The sequence below is a fragment of the Hypoxylon fragiforme genome (assembly GCF_022984875.1).
Source record: "Hypoxylon fragiforme strain CBS 206.31 chromosome Unknown GGS25scaffold_3, whole genome shotgun sequence".
NCBI lineage: Eukaryota > Fungi > Ascomycota > Sordariomycetes > Xylariales > Hypoxylaceae > Hypoxylon > Hypoxylon fragiforme.
The window spans coordinates 933,455-951,375 of record NW_026054758.1 but is presented as its reverse complement, the minus strand read 5'-3'; the positions used below and the strand labels follow the sequence as shown (position 1 = coordinate 951,375).

At 47.9% G+C, this 17,921-nt stretch overlaps 5 protein-coding genes across 5 annotated transcripts; 4 read left to right on the top strand and 1 right to left on the bottom strand.

The window, feature by feature from the left end:
- Positions 1-1,958: 1,958 nt before the first annotated feature.
- GGS25DRAFT_513275 (uncharacterized protein) lies at positions 1,959-4,991 on the top strand (the record flags this gene model as incomplete). Its single annotated transcript, XM_049262866.1, has 5 exons — positions 1,959-2,203; positions 2,255-2,582; positions 2,659-2,964; positions 3,021-4,021; positions 4,085-4,991. 5 exons carry the CDS (start codon positions 1,959-1,961, stop codon positions 4,989-4,991), a joined length of 2,787 nt encoding a protein of 928 aa, XP_049118659.1.
- A 543-nt stretch (positions 4,992-5,534) lies between these two features.
- Positions 5,535-7,759, top strand: GGS25DRAFT_480353 (uncharacterized protein). Its single transcript, XM_049260080.1, has 4 exons — positions 5,535-5,818; positions 5,900-6,218; positions 6,276-6,812; positions 6,875-7,759. Exons 1-4 carry the CDS (start codon positions 5,798-5,800, stop codon positions 7,261-7,263), a joined length of 1,266 nt encoding a protein of 421 aa, XP_049118658.1. The 5' UTR covers positions 5,535-5,797; the 3' UTR covers positions 7,264-7,759.
- A 477-nt stretch (positions 7,760-8,236) lies between these two features.
- Positions 8,237-10,796, top strand: GGS25DRAFT_480346 (cytochrome P450). Its single transcript, XM_049260079.1, has 8 exons — positions 8,237-8,259; positions 8,328-8,771; positions 8,938-9,294; positions 9,383-9,697; positions 9,775-9,950; positions 10,041-10,160; positions 10,288-10,578; positions 10,717-10,796. Exons 2-7 carry the CDS (start codon positions 8,598-8,600, stop codon positions 10,322-10,324), a joined length of 1,179 nt encoding a protein of 392 aa, XP_049118657.1. The 5' UTR covers positions 8,237-8,259; positions 8,328-8,597; the 3' UTR covers positions 10,325-10,578; positions 10,717-10,796.
- A 1,858-nt stretch (positions 10,797-12,654) lies between these two features.
- Positions 12,655-16,637, top strand: GGS25DRAFT_171080 (SPX domain-containing protein). The gene is made up of 7 exons (XM_049256565.1): positions 12,655-12,921; positions 13,014-13,098; positions 13,283-13,405; positions 13,470-13,520; positions 13,581-14,382; positions 14,439-16,249; positions 16,336-16,637. Coding segments are annotated over exons 1-7 (3,057 nt in total). The 5' UTR covers positions 12,655-12,919; the 3' UTR covers positions 16,519-16,637.
- Positions 16,638-16,654: 17 nt separating this feature from the next.
- On the bottom strand, positions 16,655-17,758 carry GGS25DRAFT_480323 (uncharacterized protein). The gene has a single exon (XM_049260078.1). The coding sequence runs from the start codon at positions 17,530-17,532 to the stop codon at positions 16,756-16,758; it is 777 nt and encodes a 258-aa protein (XP_049118655.1). The 5' UTR covers positions 17,533-17,758; the 3' UTR covers positions 16,655-16,755.
- Between the last annotated feature and the right edge of the window lie 163 nt (positions 17,759-17,921).

Below are 17,921 nucleotides of genomic sequence, written 5' to 3'. Positions count from 1 at the left end.
TACAGGTTCGTCAAAGTTGTCGGCCTGTAATAGTAAAGGGGGCTCTCCATCCTACCAGCTACCAACTCCTAGGTTAGTAGCTAACCCAAATTAGAGAGCAGTTCGAAAAGATCCAGCTAGTTAATTATTCAAATCAATAGAGCAAGCTTTGATTCTCAATGCCTACCTAGGTAGGTAGCTATTATGATTAGGATAAATCTCTAGCGGCTGGCTGGCTCTATGGATGCTTCCGCCACCATTCGCGATCGACATTCCCACATACCCACTCCCAATCACTCTTGAACTAAACTAATCCAGAAAACTCTTCTAAGACCATTTCTTTGTGATGTTCGTTATTGCAACTCACATCATCACCATCTATAGACAGCTCCACCAGATCTCATCCCAAGATTAGGTCACACTAGAAACATAGCATCGCGCAAATTTCATGCAGTAGTCTGTTCCCTTGCCGAGGCTTGATGTGCGTCTTTCAGATTTATGTAACCAGATAAGCTTGGCTGGCCACCGCACGTACATGCCTAGGTTAGGTAGTTAGTACTATGTAATTAGGCGCCGCAGGCCCATAGTATTGTATTGTATTGTATTGTATTGTGCATGCACAGGTACCCAAGTATCACCACGACCTGAGCGTCTTTCAGCTCAGCTCAGCAACAGCCGCCTTGCTGAGACCCAGCAGATACTTGGTGGAGTGGAGAGGGCTGTTTTTTCCGTCTCCCTTTGTGGAGTTGCGGAGTGCTTGGGCTTATGTACCAGAGGACTACGATGTTCTAGATTCTAGATCAGCCCATCCATCACTGACTGCATCGAAGGTCCTCGGTTCGGAATCATCTTTTTTCTCTTTCATCAATCGAATTCTGAAATCTCCCAGCTCTTGCGGACCGGAATCCTCTCTGAAGATGTCGCGTTTCTTCAAGCCCTCCTTGAACATGTTAAAACGTCTATCTATCTACCTAGACACGAATCTTCTTCATATATGAAATTCCAGTCAGCAACTGTTGAGTAATCCGGCATTCATACAAAAAAAAATAAGTAATCGAAAATTAACGTGGCAAGAAACATTGCCCTGCAGATTATGTATCTACAGCTTGAACATAGTAGAGTCCCACCTTTTAGGGCCAGCGATTGGAACTTGGGAAGTCTGCCGATAACAAGAAAACACGTCTGTGGTAAGAAGTCCGGTCTACTAAGCGAAAACAGTTTAATCACGATGCCGATGCCGAGGAATAGATCTATATCGTTCTAGGCGTCACCGTTGAGGGAAATATGTGATATGCCGTGTGGGAATGTTTGATGCTTTCAATTTAAAGATATCCCATGATAGTTCATTTCGAGATGGAAGTGGCGTATCCGTTACTAGTAAACCGGATCCATGCCTAGCTACCTATGTGAGTAGATCATCGTCGATTAAGCGACGATTTAGTTGGAATACCCTACGTCTTCGATCATTTTTATCGGGTCAATATGATCGTCAACGTCCTTGGGAAGACATTCCCAATTCCAATTCCTGAAAGTGTCGACAAATGCTATACACAAGAGGCTTAAGCGTTGCCTCTTGACTCGCTACATACTTGACTCGCTACGTAGGCGGCCAGCTTGCTATGCCCTTTTTCATAGCAAGACACTATAGTATACTATTAGTTCTCCGCGTGACGCTTGCACTCAGCTAGGTGGATATATTCCCAATGGGGATTTTAGATGTGTCTGGTTCGCGGCCACAGAAGCTGAACAGAGTCTGGAGAGAGTCTGGAGAGAGTCTAGAAGACCTGCGTCTGGCCACAGAGTCCATCGAAGCTATCTCACTCATGAGAAACGCTTCCTATGCCAGGTAGACTAGAGCCATACCTCGGCAGGAGGTCGATGTATTCAAAAGGCATCATGGTCCTCTCCAGACGTCCGGTGGTATTGCACAGGCAAGGAAGGAGAATTCCTGTGGCAAGCATTCGTCTCTTCTTCTCAGCATGAACTTCAACATCTTCTTCGCGCTGACAGCGTTGCTCTGTTTAGTCTCCGGCGACGATGCTCTGGACACGAGGGCAGCAGCACGCTGCGGGATCAAAGGCAATCGCATCCTTCGACCTTATTTCACCACACAGCAAGCAAGCTTCGCAGTTCCTGCCCAATGTGGTGCCTTGTGCGCATCACAGGGTCAGTGTAGGAGCTATGCAGTAGAGAATGGCTACTGTCGTCTCTACCCCTTGCCCGTGTAGGTATTCCTTGATCAAGAAAAGATGTGACGGGGCTGACTGTGCCATAGTAACACCATCATGACACGCCCCGGGCCCGGTAACAACACCTTCTACGACAGGGCATGCGCAACTAGCACCAACATGTGTCAAGTCAACGGCTTCCGGTCCCCTTTCACCCCACCATTCTCAACTTCTAGCAAACTTGCCGACAACAGCTTCAAGGCATGCTTTGCGCTATGCAAGAAGACGTCAGGTTGCCAAAGCTACTCAATTGAAATTGCAACAGGAGGCAAGTGTCGTCTGTACAAGAAGCCCCTGGTTAAGGACTTCGCCCCAGACTCAAGGAATCTGAACATCTATTGGGATGTTAACTGTCCGCGGACTGTTGCGGATGCTGTAAGTACATAAATCATTATGCTGACTTCCAAGCAATCTCTTGATGAGCTTGGTTGACAAGTCTTTGCTCATGTAGGGTCCTTCTTTGGGGAAATACACGCCGACTGTTACCGTTCCCACGCTCAGCACCGAAGCAGCAGTAACATTCACATCGAATCCGGACCCGACCTTGCTGACAACGGACAGCCCACCATATGTTCCAACTGGATCGCAGGTGCCTCCAGATGATGATGACGAATACATATCGACGTATACATTCGATGAGTTCCCCCTACCCACTGTTGATGCAATGGGGTCAGCGCCTATCACGACTGGTATCACCCAACCAACAGCCATACCGACTGCACCATGCATGGTACAGCCGGGCGCGCAGGCACCGTTCGTACGTTGACACATGCAGTAGCCCTTAAGAGGTACCCAAGAGCTAATTTTCCGCAGAGCGTTCTCAATGAAAATTATATCCCAATGGTCAGCAGAGCGTCTGATTCGATTGGCCCTTTGCTACAGCCTACCCAGGCACCCGCTGCCAACGACCCTATTCTTAACCCAGAGACTTTAGCTTTACCTGTCTTCTATCTCCAACAACCATCTGGCGTTTCAGGTGTGTATGATTTGGTATATGCTGGGTCAACACCCCAGTTCGTTGCCATGACCAATACCGGAAAGATCGTTCTCGTGAAAGCGTCAACAGGAACCAGCTACAAGAACAATCGCGTTACGTCCATATTCAATGTCGACTGTTATGGTCGTATCAGCATCTCTCAAGGTGGCTCGAATTATACCTGGAGTACCAATGGCGCATCAAGCAGTTTAACCAGAGCATCGATGCCCGCCAACAACATGAAGGCCCTCCCCAAGACCATTCCTGAGGTACAAAGCGCCCTTAAGCACCGCAGGCGCAATCAGGAGCTCGCGGAGAGGCTGGTAAAGCGATCATATTCCGACGGTCCTGCCCCGAAGTGTCCCGCTTCACCTCCCAGCTTAATAGCCAAGACGAAGCAAGGGTACCAGTTGGGTGAAGGTAATTTCTGTGAAAGCCTCAGCGAGTACTGGTCGATCAGCCCGTTCGACTTTGACGGATCCTGTGCAGTTCAAAGTCTCTGCTACGACCAGTGCGAGGACTTTGGGTGGCAAAGTTGCAATGGCATTTTTGGTACCATGATGATTCTGTCATGCCTAGATGCCTTTGAAAGCTGGTGGGAGGTAATTCCTGCTGTGGCATGTGCTGCGCAGGCAAGCTATTTCACCGGTGTTGCCGCGACCAAGAAGGGTCGCGATCTATTCTATAAGGCCCAGGGTGCCATGTGCCGTTGTTTCTGTTCCAGCCCTCCCGACACCTGTGTCTTCAGCAACGGTAACTTCTACTGTGCTGATATCCACGGCGCTGATGATTCCAACTGTGGCAACTGTGGAAGGCAGTGCGGCCCGAATTCAAAATGGTATATAAATCTCCCAGTCTGTTTCGTTCAATGGATTACCTACTGACTTGACTCTTCTTACAGCCGCAAAGGAAACTGCGGATGTCCCCAGGACCAATGTGGTACCACGTGTCTCGATCTGCGGAACAACCCCAAGAATTGTGGCCAATGCGGCAATGTGTGCAATCCATCCTACTGCCTTGATGGCCGATGCTATGCCCCTCAGCCGGGTCAGTGCACACCAGAGCAAAGCGTCACCAACAATGACTTCTCCAACTGGTATCCTAGCTTCGTCAACTGGACGATGGCTGCCTACCCCAGTTGTACCTTGGGAGACAACATCAAGTTTTCTGCCACCAACTACCTTGCCAATGGGAAAAGCGACCCGGCAGTTTTGGTGGAGATGACAAGCCTGCCAAGCCAGGGCTGTGAGGCGGCCATGGTGCAAGCAGAGGTCAAGATGTGCCCAGGGATCAAGTATGAACTCACATTCGCTATGGGCTATGTCAACAAAGTTGGAGACAGCCAAGTGGTTAGCAATGCCGATTGCACGGTACGGTGGTTGACTGGAACACCTGCTACTTGGAATAGCAACGAGAACTACCAATCCTCGGACAGCTATCCAATCGGACTCAACAATGCCAATTATAAGACATTCGGACCGTGGAAAATTCATGCAACGGAGGGCGATGCAGGAGTTACTAAGATTAAGAAGAGTCTTTATGTTAACTTGACAGCTGTGATTCACTGTGGGAATGCCAACGGTGGAGCTGGTAGATTTGTGATTAGGGATGTCGAGTTGAACCCGGTGGGCCAACTAAAAGCCAGAGCTCTAACGATTGGTGCGGAGAAGGCAGGCCTGATCTTGCAGCGAGATGACTCTGCTACAAACGTCACAGAAGAGTTGGCGCCATACTATCCGGAGCAGAAGAAGGGTGTTGTGCTTGTGACGACCTTCACGGCGAATGTCACTAAAAGAGAGGAGTCTTAAGACTACCTAGCTACCTAAGTTAGGTAGTTTAGCCTCTTCTTGTTTCTTCGATATTAATTCTTACATTTTCTTGTATATATTGTATGGTGGGGTTATTGTTAAGATGATTGGGATGAGTGGTATATGGCATGAATGGAGTAAATAGCATCAACATCAGGATACTCAAATTAGTAAGGATACATATAACTAGTTAGAGTTAGGTAACATAGCAATTTCTAAATAACATTAAACTTTTATTACAGGAGATGTCCTTTTTAGTAGTGGCTGCCTACATACATACCTCTAACCTACATGGTATGATATCATTGATATGTACATACCTAAATTATAAATATATAGAAAAGGTACTTGCATACGTGAGGTTCGTGGCGCATGCCTTCAATGTTCCTTTTATCTACATCAGTGATACTACTACTACTACTAGTAGCACTGAGTACTAGTACATTGTGGCGGGGAACGTCATCAGCGTCGCAATTATCATTGCCCCTCAAGGCCGAGGTGGGAAGATTCAGGCGCATGCGCTATGCTGGGTAGCTGTATCACATAATGTACAATGCCTAGTACCTAGGTTAGGGTACTAATAGTACTATCAACGATATTCATGATACATTTCAAGTACTTCAATGCTCTTTTTGCTCTTCAATGTTTTAAACTCTTGATAAACCCAAAACATTGGCAGACACTAAATAACTATTTACATCGTGCCTGCATTATTGATTCATTTTAAACTATTGTTTGTTCTCCTTATTCTCCTTATTTGATATCCATTTTCATTTCCCGCTTTTTCTTAATTCTATCCAGTCAAGATGTCGGCTCCGACTGATACGGTAAGCTTCACCCAATCTTGAATCTAGGTACCAACTTCATTCTTACACACGATCGCTAACCTTGCGCTTTATCATTATTAGAACAAGAACAACCTGACTTCTTCAGGACCAGAATCTCCCACTACCGTGCACCCATTTGAGATGGACGACGATGATATTCAAGACACCGGCCTCCTTGGCGAAGAGAGCGCTCATCACACCACGACCGCCTCAACAACTACCAACCCTACTGCACCCTCGCAAGAAGCTGCACCACCCAAACCCCCTCGGCCCATTACTGAGCAACAGAAGAATGAGTTGATTCTCAAGGAGGCATTCCCAGACATCGAAGCCACAGTTATCAAGGCTGTCTTGATTGCGAGCGGTGGCCAGATTGATCCGGCTTTCAATGCTCTTCTAGGTTTGTATAATAGGTAGCCCAATAATATCAACCAACTATTTTACTAACCATAAAAAGGCATGAGTGATCCAGATGCCGTCCAGAATGAGCCCTCGCGCGATGCCGCTCCTCCACCTCCACCTCCGCGACCAGCTGGGCCCCAAAGCCCCATGTCGCAAATGGAGGCCGACGAACTCTACGCTCGACAGCTTGCCCAACACTACGATAGTGTTGGCGCTTACGAGGCGAGAACGACAACCCGGGGTCCTGGCGGCCAGTCTCGGCATCCAGAAACAGGCCTCAAACCCAACGAGATGTACGATCGAGACCACAGTTTCATCGATGATGACCTTCCCGTCATTAAGGAAAACCTACGTAAAGGCTTCCTCGAGACTCAGGTTAAAGTCAATTCTTGGTTCACCAGCTTGAAGAAGAAAATCGATGGAGAGTATGATGAGAACGAGGATGAGTCGCAACCTTCAAAGCACCAACGTCAAGGCGGTTTGGGTAGGCGCAGTGGAGAAGGCTCACGGAGCGTGGACTACGACCGCTATGATGCCGACCCACAAGTTCTCGGCGATGACTTTGCCAGGATGCGGCTTCACCCAGAAGGAAGTTAGTAACAGCTTCGATTTTCTTTACACGATGCGAAAGTTCTCGAGCTAACCATAGAATAGGGCCCTCTCAAGATCGCTCAACAAGCAATCCCAACTTCTACCGGCCTCCCCCAGCTTCTACATCCCCTAAGCCTGAAGGCCGTAAGGTTGCTTTCAAGGAGGGCGTAGAAGACATCGACCAGTACGATGCTTCACCAAAACTTCCACCGAAAGATAGCAGTGCAACTCCTCCCCCGGGCAAGCAGAGCAAATGGCAACCTCTGTCAACCGTCGAGCCGAGTCCGATCACAGATAATGACCCGTTCAGCCTAGGAGATAGTGAGGATGAGAAGGATGCGAGGAGCGGTGGAGCGATCAAGATGGAGGACAGCGAGAGGCTCAAGCAAGCCACAGCAGATGCAATGGCTGAAAGCTTAGTCAGCTCCGGAAAGAAGACTGGCGGTACTTAAGTAGTACATAGTATTGAGGACTAAAGGGGCTAAGAAGGGTTTAAGGAGTAAGGGGGTCATGCGAAGAGAATCACATGCATCTAGTACTACAGAGAGTGTACTACAGAGAGTTTATGGTTCCATTAAGTAGCGCGACTGATTTGCATCATTCTGAATCTGATGTCAACGATCTTCTATTCTTCACTTGCAACCGAAAAAAGCCGGTGTGTTTCCCAAATCCAGTTTCTATTCCCGACGTGGTGTAAGAGCTAGAAACAGCCATCGCAGATTCGAATACAGTAATATATACACACACCTGGGTAGTCATGAGCACCTGAGGTTACCTACCTAGGTAGATAGACGTATATGGCTGGCTAGGATAGCTGGCTTCAATACGAGCTTTACGATTAGCGATGATTCAATTGGCTTCTGGGACATTGCACCTTTCAACTAACCACAGGGCTATTTGCGTGTGCAAGGTAGAGGTAGGTAGCACCTACATAGCAATACTACGCGCAATGCATTGCATAATGCTTAATGCTACCGGGTCACTAAGATCCGGTAGGAATGAATAGGTAACTAACCTAGTTATATGTGCTCCAACGCTTTTAATCCCGTCCATGTCTTCCTGTAACGTAGCCGCCTCGCTAGCTAGCTAGTAACTATACGCAACTTCTATTCAACTATCTACCTAGGTATCCTTCAAGGATCTCTGGAAGCAAATCTCGTCATAGAACCCCGCATTATAATAGTAGTTTAAAGAAACATATATCATGTACATACCGGATGGACCCTCTCGCTTATGGAAAAAGTGTCGATCTGTACCTAGATATCTACACCTACATTCTGTAAATAATACCTAGGTAGACATATATACATTGCCCACCCCCGTTTATTCCCTTGACCAGTTTGATACATTTGTTTTCTCTTCTTACCGATGTAAAAATGAAATTAGTCGAGTTAACGGACATCAAGATGTCCACCATTTCGAAATATGGTCTACTCATAGCCTTCTTGGTACGATCCTGATATTTGAACGAAAGGTTTTCCAGCAATGACAGCTAATGACAGACCCCGCGGCGCAGTTCATCGGACATCGAGTAGTGACCATCATCTACAACCTTTTCTTCCACCCTCTGCGCAATTTCCCAGGGCCCAAGCTCTACGGAGCTTCCAAGATCCCGTGGGCAATCCGCCACGCCACGGGCTCCCAGGCGTTCAACACGCAAAAACTCCACGATAAATATGGCCCCGTCGTCCGCATTGGACCCAACCATCTCTCATTCACCGACATCAGGGCGTGGAGGGATATCTACGGCCACCGTGTCGGGGCCGAGATTGGCAGCGCGACGGAGATGTCCAAGACTGAGGTCTTTAACCGCACGCTGCGCGATGTGCCCACCTCGATCCTAAATGCGGACCGGGAGGAGCACTCGAAATTCCGCCGCGCGCTCTCGCATGGGTTTTCGGACAGTGCCATGCGCCAGCAAGAGGCTATGATTGTGAAGTACATCGATCTTTTGCTCAAGGTTAGTAGTTTAGTTGGAAGGCCTCCTTGCACTCGTGATCTACATCTGACAACCTATGTGCTGGCCTGCCCTGCCAATAAAAAGAATTAATATTTTTTCTCATCGCCACTTACTTAGTGGCCCCTTTGCCTAGCTACTTGACTACTAACAGTCGTATAACGTGTAGAGACTACACGAAGAATGTGGCGAGGGAAAGAAGAAACTGAACCTCGAGGCTTGGTTTAATTGGACTACCTTCGACATCGTGGGGGATCTGGTGTTTGGGCAGTCGTTTAAGTGCCTCGAAAACATCGACTACCACCCCTGGATTGAGTTCATCTTCAGTAGTGTACGGTTCGGCGCTATACTGGTGGCCATGAGATATGCCGGCCTGGACACACTGGTCCAGACTATTGTCAAGTCCGGGAACGTGGCGGTGAACAGAGTACGAAAGTATACCGACGAAATGGTAAGGACACGACTAGCCATGGAAAAGGATCGTGACGATCTTTTCGAGGGTATCGTAAAACGCCGTGAGGAGTGGGTATGTAAAAGAAAATACACCCCTATCTGCCCCTTGTATGACCGAGGGGGGTTAACTGACTTGGTAACACCTCTGGGATGTAATATAGAATATATCGTTCCAGAAACTATCCTCCAATGCATTTATCCTCGTCTTGGCCGGATCTGAGACCACAGCGACCACCTTGTCTGGCGCTACCTACCTCCTGCTAACACATCCCGATATCCTCGCAAAGCTCAGCGAAGAAGTCCGCTCGTCGTTCAGCAGCGCTGATGAGATCAATATCAGCTCAGTCGGAAAGCTACCGTACATGCTTGCAGTTCTCAACGAATCGCTACGAATGTATCCCCCGGTTACGTCGAGTCTGGTTCGAAACGTGCCTCCTGGAGGAGAGCAAATTGCGGGCCAATTCATACCTGGCGGCGTAAGTGTTTGACCCCGACCCTCCACATTACTGATAGCTCGAAGAGGGGAGGGGCTGATGAGTATCTACGTATCTAGACATTCGTCGAGATCCAGCATTGGTCGATGAACCATAGCAAGGAAAACTGGAAGGATCCATGGGCGTTCGATCCCCAGCGCTTTCTAGCCACTCCCGAAGAGGCTGCCAAGGCAGGGAACAATCTTGAGGCCCTGCAGGCCTTTAGTGTTGGGCCTAGGAATTGTATCGGGCGCAAGTAAGACCACCATATACCTACGTACCTACCTATTTTTGATCTATAAAGACACTTTGAGTTGGTTAGACTAACAAGTATTGTGTCGTGGAGTCTGGCCTATGCCGAAATGCGAATGATCATGGCCCGTATCGTCTACGATTTCGACATGAAACTTGCCGACGAAAGCCAGAGGTGGATCGAGAGGCAGAAGTCGTATGCGCTTTGGGATAGGTCAGTACTTTTACACTCATTATCAATGTTCTTCTTCGGTCAAATAGGGGCCAGTGTAGCCTCTGCCGGCCTTTGACGCTGCGAAATTTCTCATGAAGTCGCTGCTAACTTTAGAGGGGTGATGTAGGATCCCGCTTTACGTACACTTGACGCCGGTTCGATGATAGGCTGAGACAGGATGTAAGAGTTGAAAGGGTAGGAAGAGGCCTGGCTTATAACTATATTCTTAGTAGGTAGATATGTAGGCATACGAAGAATGATATATTTGGAGAGCTTGATTTGTGTGGATGAGAGTATATATCTTAAGGTATATAGTCTTCTGGGATGGTGAACGGGGGAGGGGGGGTGGGGGGATGATTCCCTACTTAGATACATGGTAAGTCTTAACACTAGTCCATGGCTTATATGTAGTTGCTCGCCTATACGAAGTATATCTTCTGAATTAGTGCCATGGCCAATGGAATATTTCTTCTTCTGGCTGCCGTGCTATTCTGATTCAAAGACCATAGTCTTGATCTGGATAGCTAGGGGTAAATAGGGGGGAGGGGACAACTTACGTAAGATAAATAATATAAAATTCTACAACATCGAGCGGAACAACTCTAGGAGCCTACATTCATCATAGCACTTTTTAAGTGCTACGCTAGGTATACAGCCTTATGTATAGTAATTAATAATGAATATGAAAAGAAGCCGGCGGTATTATGGAGATAAATGTAATATTTGAAGATGGAAATAAAAATAAGACGGTCGGAGATGATACCGGAGGTGATGGCGGAGGGCCACCATAGGGCTCCGGGACTTGCCGAAGACTTCAAGTTCCGCTAGAGGTCACAACTAGCAGTAGGATCGTTCTCCTCACTCAGCCTCGTGCATGAGATGTCGAGGACCACGGGGTCTTAATTGGAATTCTCATTGGATAGAATTATGAGGAGTGCCTAAGTAGGTAGAGAGAATAATGTGGTGTAGGCAAATTTAGCTACCTACCTAGGTACCTAGTAGTGTACCTACGATGCGAAGTGGATCGATCGCTTACTTGTGGGGTTCAGCTGCAACAGCGTTAAAGGCATTGTATTGTACTTGTACTTGAACCATCGTATACATCAAATAGATAACGGCTAGTTCGCCCTTGGTAGGTAGGTACTTGTACTTATTTTGGTATAGAGTTATTAAGGGTGTAACATCAATTGATGCTTACAATAGACAGTGCCCCACTACTAGCGTATTAATAAAGAACACACTTAGCTGGGAAGGGTCTTGGTTTGTTTTAACTTGTCTACGTTACGTTATTTTGGTAGCACGTAGCACTTTCAAAAAAAGAAAGAGTGAAAAATAGAAAAAAAGGAAGATGAGTGTTAAAGTTTGGCTGTTAATTATCAACAAAACCGTTTAAAACATTGACAGTCTTGACTATGGCCTACAGTATCAACTCATATCATTATCGGCAGGTTATTAATGAATTACGTACGAAATACGGCACCTTGACATGAACTCGGGGTTATTATTGAATGCCTTGCTTAGAACGCGCTTCGATCCACATTCCTCATGTGTGTTCATAGAGCTAACAAATCGTCACCACTTAGCTTCTCTGTCCGAGTCTGCCCCTCTATATTCGAAGTCTAGAGCTAACTAATCTATACCTACCTGGTATATACATATGTACGTATTACAAGCTTGACGACGTTGAAGCTCTCCATTTTTAATCTGTAAGGTACACATACATTGATGCTTTCATTGCTTTGCCATTGAACCCATCAAACCCATCGAACCCCTCTGCCCACTTGCCCCTCCATCGAATTCGACATCATCATATTAAATTCTGGGGCACTCCCTCGTCCTTCTTCTGCCGCGTCGCATTCGTCTTTCAACTGCGCCTATCAGATAACCTATCAGATGCTCACCCGTTTTGTTACCTGCCAGGAAATACAGTCTTTCAATCCTTCTTCGGGATCACTAGCCTCCTCGTGCAGACAACAATACTCCATCTGACCCCCACTCCTCTTTCCAGGAAGCACTCATTGGATAGAACATCTAGTTCTCTAGGGGGTTTTTCTTCCTCTGCACATCGTCTTACCAAACCAAACGACTCCAGCTGCCCGAAGCTTAGCTTCCTCTCACTCCAGTACCCGAGGCGCCCTTACACGACTGGTCAGATCGTCGTGAATGTGACCCTCCCTAGTCGCCACTTGTTGGTTCTTCGTCGTCGTGAGAACTCAGACCTTGTCTAGAAGATATCGTGCGCCTGCTACATTTATCGGCCTCGACCCCTTCTCTCTCCCTATGCTGGCCTAAATATCCTCTGTGCTATACCTAACCTATCCCTACTGGTGTCTAAGACGTGGGAACTATACTTTCAAGACTTCAACACCCTTTTAAGAATCCGCCTCTCCCCTAGCGTTGCCACACGCCTGGATCTAAACCCACCAGCTGCTACGTGTCATTGGCCGTCGATTTTCTTCATCTGCCTGTCTTCTCTGATTACTCAATATTCTCCGAGCAGACAAGTATATGACTCGTGAGATACATTTTAGATGTCTAGTATATTATCCTTACATCAACCCCGCCGTATCGCCAGTCTGCACAACCGCCGTTTGAACCCTCTTCCGTATAACCGCTTCCCTGCATTTAGTTACACGGAAAACAGCCATCTAGGTCATTCAAGATATCTATTGAGACAATCTTCTCCTACCTACCTATCCTGAGACTTCTGCTAAAGTAGACAGCCCTCACAGGCTGGTTGCGGGTGCCTCTGCCGAATCATGTGAGTTCAATGTGTCACCTCCCATCAATTGCCTTGCCCTTGCTTGGGTTGTCACTCTCTTCATCAGAAAGCGGTTACTGATGTTACTTTAGGAAGTTCGGCAAGCAAATCCAGAAGCGTCAGCTTGAAGTACCAGAATATGCTGCCAGCTTCGTAAATTATAAAGCTCTGAAAAAGGTGTGTTAAAAGCGCTTCTGTTTATTTCTCTTTAATCAACTACGAGCATTTTCCGTCAGGGGACATTGCATAAGCCAAGTTCATGTGTACCGAAGAGGACACATACAAATTTCATTCGTGCAATGTCAAGATGAGATGTACGTTGCTCGTAGAGTAGGATTATATCACTAACACCAGCCAATAGCTTATCAAAAAGCTCTCTGCTACCCCGACTTTGAGCGCCCAGAATGACCCTCACTTTACTCCCACGCCGGTAGATACCCAAGTTGCCCTACAGGCAAACAAAGCAAAGTTCTTTTTTCAACTGGTAAGACCGATCTATCTCTCTTGAACAGACTACTGCCGCTGGGACCATTACTCACACAAAATAGGAACGTGAGCTAGAGAAGGTCAACGCATTCTACCTGCAGAAAGAAGCTGAAGTGAGTATATCGACTCGTACATAAACCCACATGTTGATAGCTGATACTAACACCGTACAGCTTAAAGTCCGGCTGAAGACATTGCTGGACAAGAAGAGAGTATTGAAATCTCGCCAGGGTGTCTCTAGACGGTCGGCTAAATTTACAACTTTGGAAGAAGGGTTCCAGCAATTTGCCAATGATCTGAATAAGCTCCAGCAGTTCGTTGAAATTAATGGGACTGCCTTCTCCAAAATTCTCAAGAAATGGGACAAGACCTCTAAATCCAAAACTAAGGAGTTGTATCTCTCTCGCGCTGTAGAAGTGCAACCGTTTTTCAATGCTCCAGTTATTAGCGAGCTCTCAGACCAAGCGACGACTAGTCTGCAGGAGCTCGGGGCCTGGGCGGATGGTGATCATGTGCCGTTCGAAGCTCGATCCGATCATATGGTGAGTAGTCAGCATTTGCTCGGAACAGACGAAGGCGACGTAGACAGTCTGGTACTCGACACAGCAATCACTGGTAATCTGGATTCTCTGCGAGACCTCTTAGCTAGAATGCGAGCTGGCTCTCATTCGCCGTCAGGCATGGATATCTCTTTGATGGAAAGGGTAACCCGCACTTTTCTCGCCGCGATACATGAGGCACCACAAGCTTCCCTCGAGGTTTTATTGGAGACCGGGCTTGTCGATATTCGGTCCGAGGATGATATAAATGAGCGAAACTGCCTCCACCAGGCCACCATATACGGAAACTCTTTCGTGTTGAATGTTGGCCTCTCAAGGGGAGTTGAAGTTAGTAGAACGGATGTTTATGGACGGGTGCCTCTTCACTATGCGAGCATGCATGGGCGACTAGATATGCTTGAGCTTCTTCTTCAAGGTAGGTCTAACTTCAACCTCCGCTGAAATGTTTTTGGGTTGCTAAAGCTTATGCAGCTGATCCGACAACGATTGACCTCATCGACCATGATAACTTCACTCCGCTGATCCATGCTATCATTCATGGCCATCTTACATGCGTACAACGGCTTCTTGCAACGTCAACGCGTTTAGACCCCGTGTCCGAAACAGACCACATACCACTCAATCTAGCTTGCGAGCATGGATCGCTCGATATTGTCAAGTTACTTTTGCAGCATGGGGCTCAGATACTTCCTGACGCTGAAGGGCTATATCCGCAGCACCTCGTAGCGCGGTCAGGCCAGACGCCTCGGTTACTTCGCTTGCTGCAGGAATATGGTGCGGATTTGGACCAGATCGACAAGCTCTATGGCTGGACTCCTTTAGTACACGCGGCAAGCGAGGGAAATGTTCCTTGCTTGGAGCAGCTCTTGGAAGTAGGGGCTGACCCTAATATTGTGGACGAGAAAGACTTATCTGCCATGTATTATGCAGCTTGGGAAGGACATCTGGAATGCATGCAAAAACTTACGCTGTACCAGAAGGTAAATGTGGAAAGTCCCCAACCAATGCAAACGAGCGGCCCCCTTTTGGCCCCCATAGGGAGTGGAGGGGCTCCCATGCCTATGTCGCTTGACGTTGATGCCATTCCCGTTCTTGAACTTCCACCACCAATCATACCATTACGACGATACGGGCATAACTTCCTTGACACCAAGGCGGTTATCCAAATTAGCTTTCAGGAAGAAGGGGAACACCCGTTGGTTTTCTTCCACGACAGCAAATATCCTGCTGCACGACTCACCATTTCTTCCAAGCTATCGGATCTTATTCCCAAGAATATCATGCTACCTTTCCAAGAAGATACCCGACTTGTGTCTTTCCAGGTCGATAATCTTGACACATTTACTCTCGATTTTGATGTTTTCCCAACATATGGCGCGAAGATTATTGCGAAGACAGTTGCTCTTCCAAACACGCTTCGAGCTTCCTGGGGTAGCACGGGGAGATGTTGCCTCCCCTTATTTGACCCTCGACTCCGGGCGATTGGCCAAATTACCTTCAACACCCAAGTAATCAAGCCTTTCCAGGGCGCTCCGCTAGAGATTACAGACTTTGAGACATATTGGAAGGCCACAAGCCAACTTGATCAAAATCCAAACATGTTTGTCACAGGCTCTAGCCTATCCGGCGACTTTGTTCAGCTATTTGTCCAACACACTAGTGATGGGATTCCCGTGGTCTGGCCGCAATGGAAGATAGAATGTGGTGGAATTGATGTAGCAGTCTCGCGGCTATCTCATGAGCAATTTTCAACCATTACTGCATCAAACCCGAGCCGATCCCAACTCCCCTACATACCATCGCAAGGCCTCGGCAATATTGCCGAAATACATCGTGTTCTAAACACAGCAGGCGTGGCTTTGGACCAAGCCCTCTCTCTCCTTCCAAGCTCGATGCATGTCAACCTCCAGATTATCTACCCATCAGAAAAGGAAGAGATGAGACTCGGGCTTGGCCCAACTGTGAAAGTCAACAGCTTCGTAGATTCCATACTAACCATAGTATTCGACCATGCGAGGGAGCAACGAGCACGAAGGATTGCAGCTCCAGACACTATTAGATCGGTGGTTTTTAGCTCGTATAACCCGACGCTTTGCACGTCCCTGAACTGGAAGCAACCTAACTTCCCCGTCTTCCTCTGTAACGACCTCGGCCGAGAAGAAACCATGTTATCGCCTAGCGTGATTCAAAGCAGTGGACGAAGAACATTCTCAGTCAAGGAGACTGTGAGGATAGCGCAGAGCAACAACTTTATGGGGCTAGTTTGCTGCTCTCGATTACTGGTAAGTTCCCGGCGTTGGAGAGAAACGATGTATCGGACATGGCCCATGTGGCACCGCTGACATGATTTTCTCCCTCTTCCTTTTAGAACATGGTCCCAGCTCTCGTAGATGCGATCAAGTCGCACGGACTAGCGCTGGTTGTCGATAAATCAACTGAGGAGGTTGCGGAGCCGTTCTCACACACGGATGCCTTCCCGATCCCTAAGGGTGTCGATGGAGTTTTGAAGGGCAACGGAGTCTTAAAATTCAACGGATCTATAGACGTGTAGAGTAAGCGTTTGTGATCAAGGTCATTTATTAGTTATAGGCATCCCGTTTCTACACGGATGGGCGTTGAAGGTGCGCTTTTGCTAGAGATAAAATAAGGGTGTGAGCAACCGCCGAATGAAAAATGAAACTTGCAAGTAAAATATGATGAATTTATTTCAAATTATGTATCTGCTCGAGAACTATGGTTCTCTATTTCGCTGAAGTGATAAGAGGATAAGATACAAGCAACCCCCCGATCAAGCGCCCTTGTATTCGTACCGCAGAGCACTTAATTCCCTCTCCGGGTCCACGCTGCCCATCATCGTCTTGGAAAGTATCACCACACCGTAGACAATAGCAGGTAAGTTGCTCAGGCCGACATGACCCCAGTGGCCCTGCGACACAGCCGACCTAGACAGGAAGCCGGCTAGGATGAGCACACCGCAAAGACCCACGTTCAGGTACGGCAGATACTTCTCCAACGGCGACCGATGGTCTTCGACCCACGGGAACGTGGACGTGCGGTCTTTGCGGCGCGAAGCCGTCACCCCACCACCACCACCGGCGGCATTGCTATCCTTGCCAGCTACCCACGCGTCCAGACGGCGCAGCCCGGTGACGGCGGGCGGAAGCGCCCATAGAGTCCAGGCGGTGGACGCGAGGCTCGTGAGGCTTAGGAGGGCTAGCATTCGCGCTGTGCCATTATTATTATTATTACTATTGACCCCACCACCACCACCACCACCACCTCCTCCTCCTCCTACCCCTTGTTGGCGATCGGCAGCACCAAAGATGGGCGACGCCAGCGCGACCACATACGGCACGGCGGAGACCAGGGGCAGACAGAGGAGCAGCAGGCGGAACTGCGCGTTTCGCGCGTCGTTTTGCTGCGCGAGCTGGCGGATCAGGGTTTCTTGCTCTTCTTCGTCGAGGGCTTCGGGGCTGGAGGAGAAGGGGTCGTTGTCGTCGTTGGAGGAGGAGTAGGTGAAGGTGTGGCGGAGGCGGGTTGTTGCTGTTTTGGGGAGGTTTTGCATCTTTAGGGGGGTTGGTTGGGGATGAGGGTGGGTGGTAGCAGGTAGGTAAGGAGAGAGAGAGAGGCTGATAGCTAGTATTCGTTAGGTTTTGCCGGACATATTTGAATGATGTGAGTCTATGTAAAAAATAGTTGGGCAAGTTAGATGCTTTAGTTTGATTAGAGCGATGTGGTTGGCTATTTAAAGATTTGAGCTTAGGTAGGTACGTACGTGAAGTTATAAATGCATGTGCATGGTCTCGTCGCAAGATGACATGTAGAAAGGTGACGTAGGTGGTGTGGTGCTACATTACAACGTAGAAGAATGACATGTGGCGTGTTTGTGTGGCTTGTTACTTCGTAGTTACTGTACAAGTACCTAACCTAGGGTAGTTAGTCAGCCAAAAACTG

Coding starts and splice junctions, on each gene's coding strand:
- GGS25DRAFT_480353 (XM_049260080.1), top strand. CDS start 5,798: ATGTCGGCTCCGACTGATACG. Junction 6,219..6,275: donor GGCTTTCAATGCTCTTCTAG/GTTTGTATAATA, acceptor AACCATAAAAAG/GCATGAGTGATCCAGATGCC. Junction 6,813..6,874: donor GCGGCTTCACCCAGAAGGAA/GTTAGTAACAGC, acceptor ACCATAGAATAG/GGCCCTCTCAAGATCGCTCA.
- GGS25DRAFT_480346 (XM_049260079.1), top strand. CDS start 8,598: ATGTCCAAGACTGAGGTCTTTAACCGCACGCTGCGCGATGTGCCCACC. Junction 9,295..9,382: donor TAAAACGCCGTGAGGAGTGG/GTATGTAAAAGA, acceptor GATGTAATATAG/AATATATCGTTCCAGAAACT. Junction 9,951..10,040: donor AGGAATTGTATCGGGCGCAA/GTAAGACCACCA, acceptor TGTGTCGTGGAG/TCTGGCCTATGCCGAAATGC.
- GGS25DRAFT_171080 (XM_049256565.1), top strand. Junction 13,099..13,282: donor ATTATAAAGCTCTGAAAAAG/GTGTGTTAAAAG, acceptor ACCAGCCAATAG/CTTATCAAAAAGCTCTCTGC. Junction 13,521..13,580: donor ACCTGCAGAAAGAAGCTGAA/GTGAGTATATCG, acceptor AACACCGTACAG/CTTAAAGTCCGGCTGAAGAC.
- GGS25DRAFT_480323 (XM_049260078.1), bottom strand. CDS start 17,532: ATGCAAAACCTCCCCAAAACAGCAACAACCCGCCTCCGCCACACCTTC.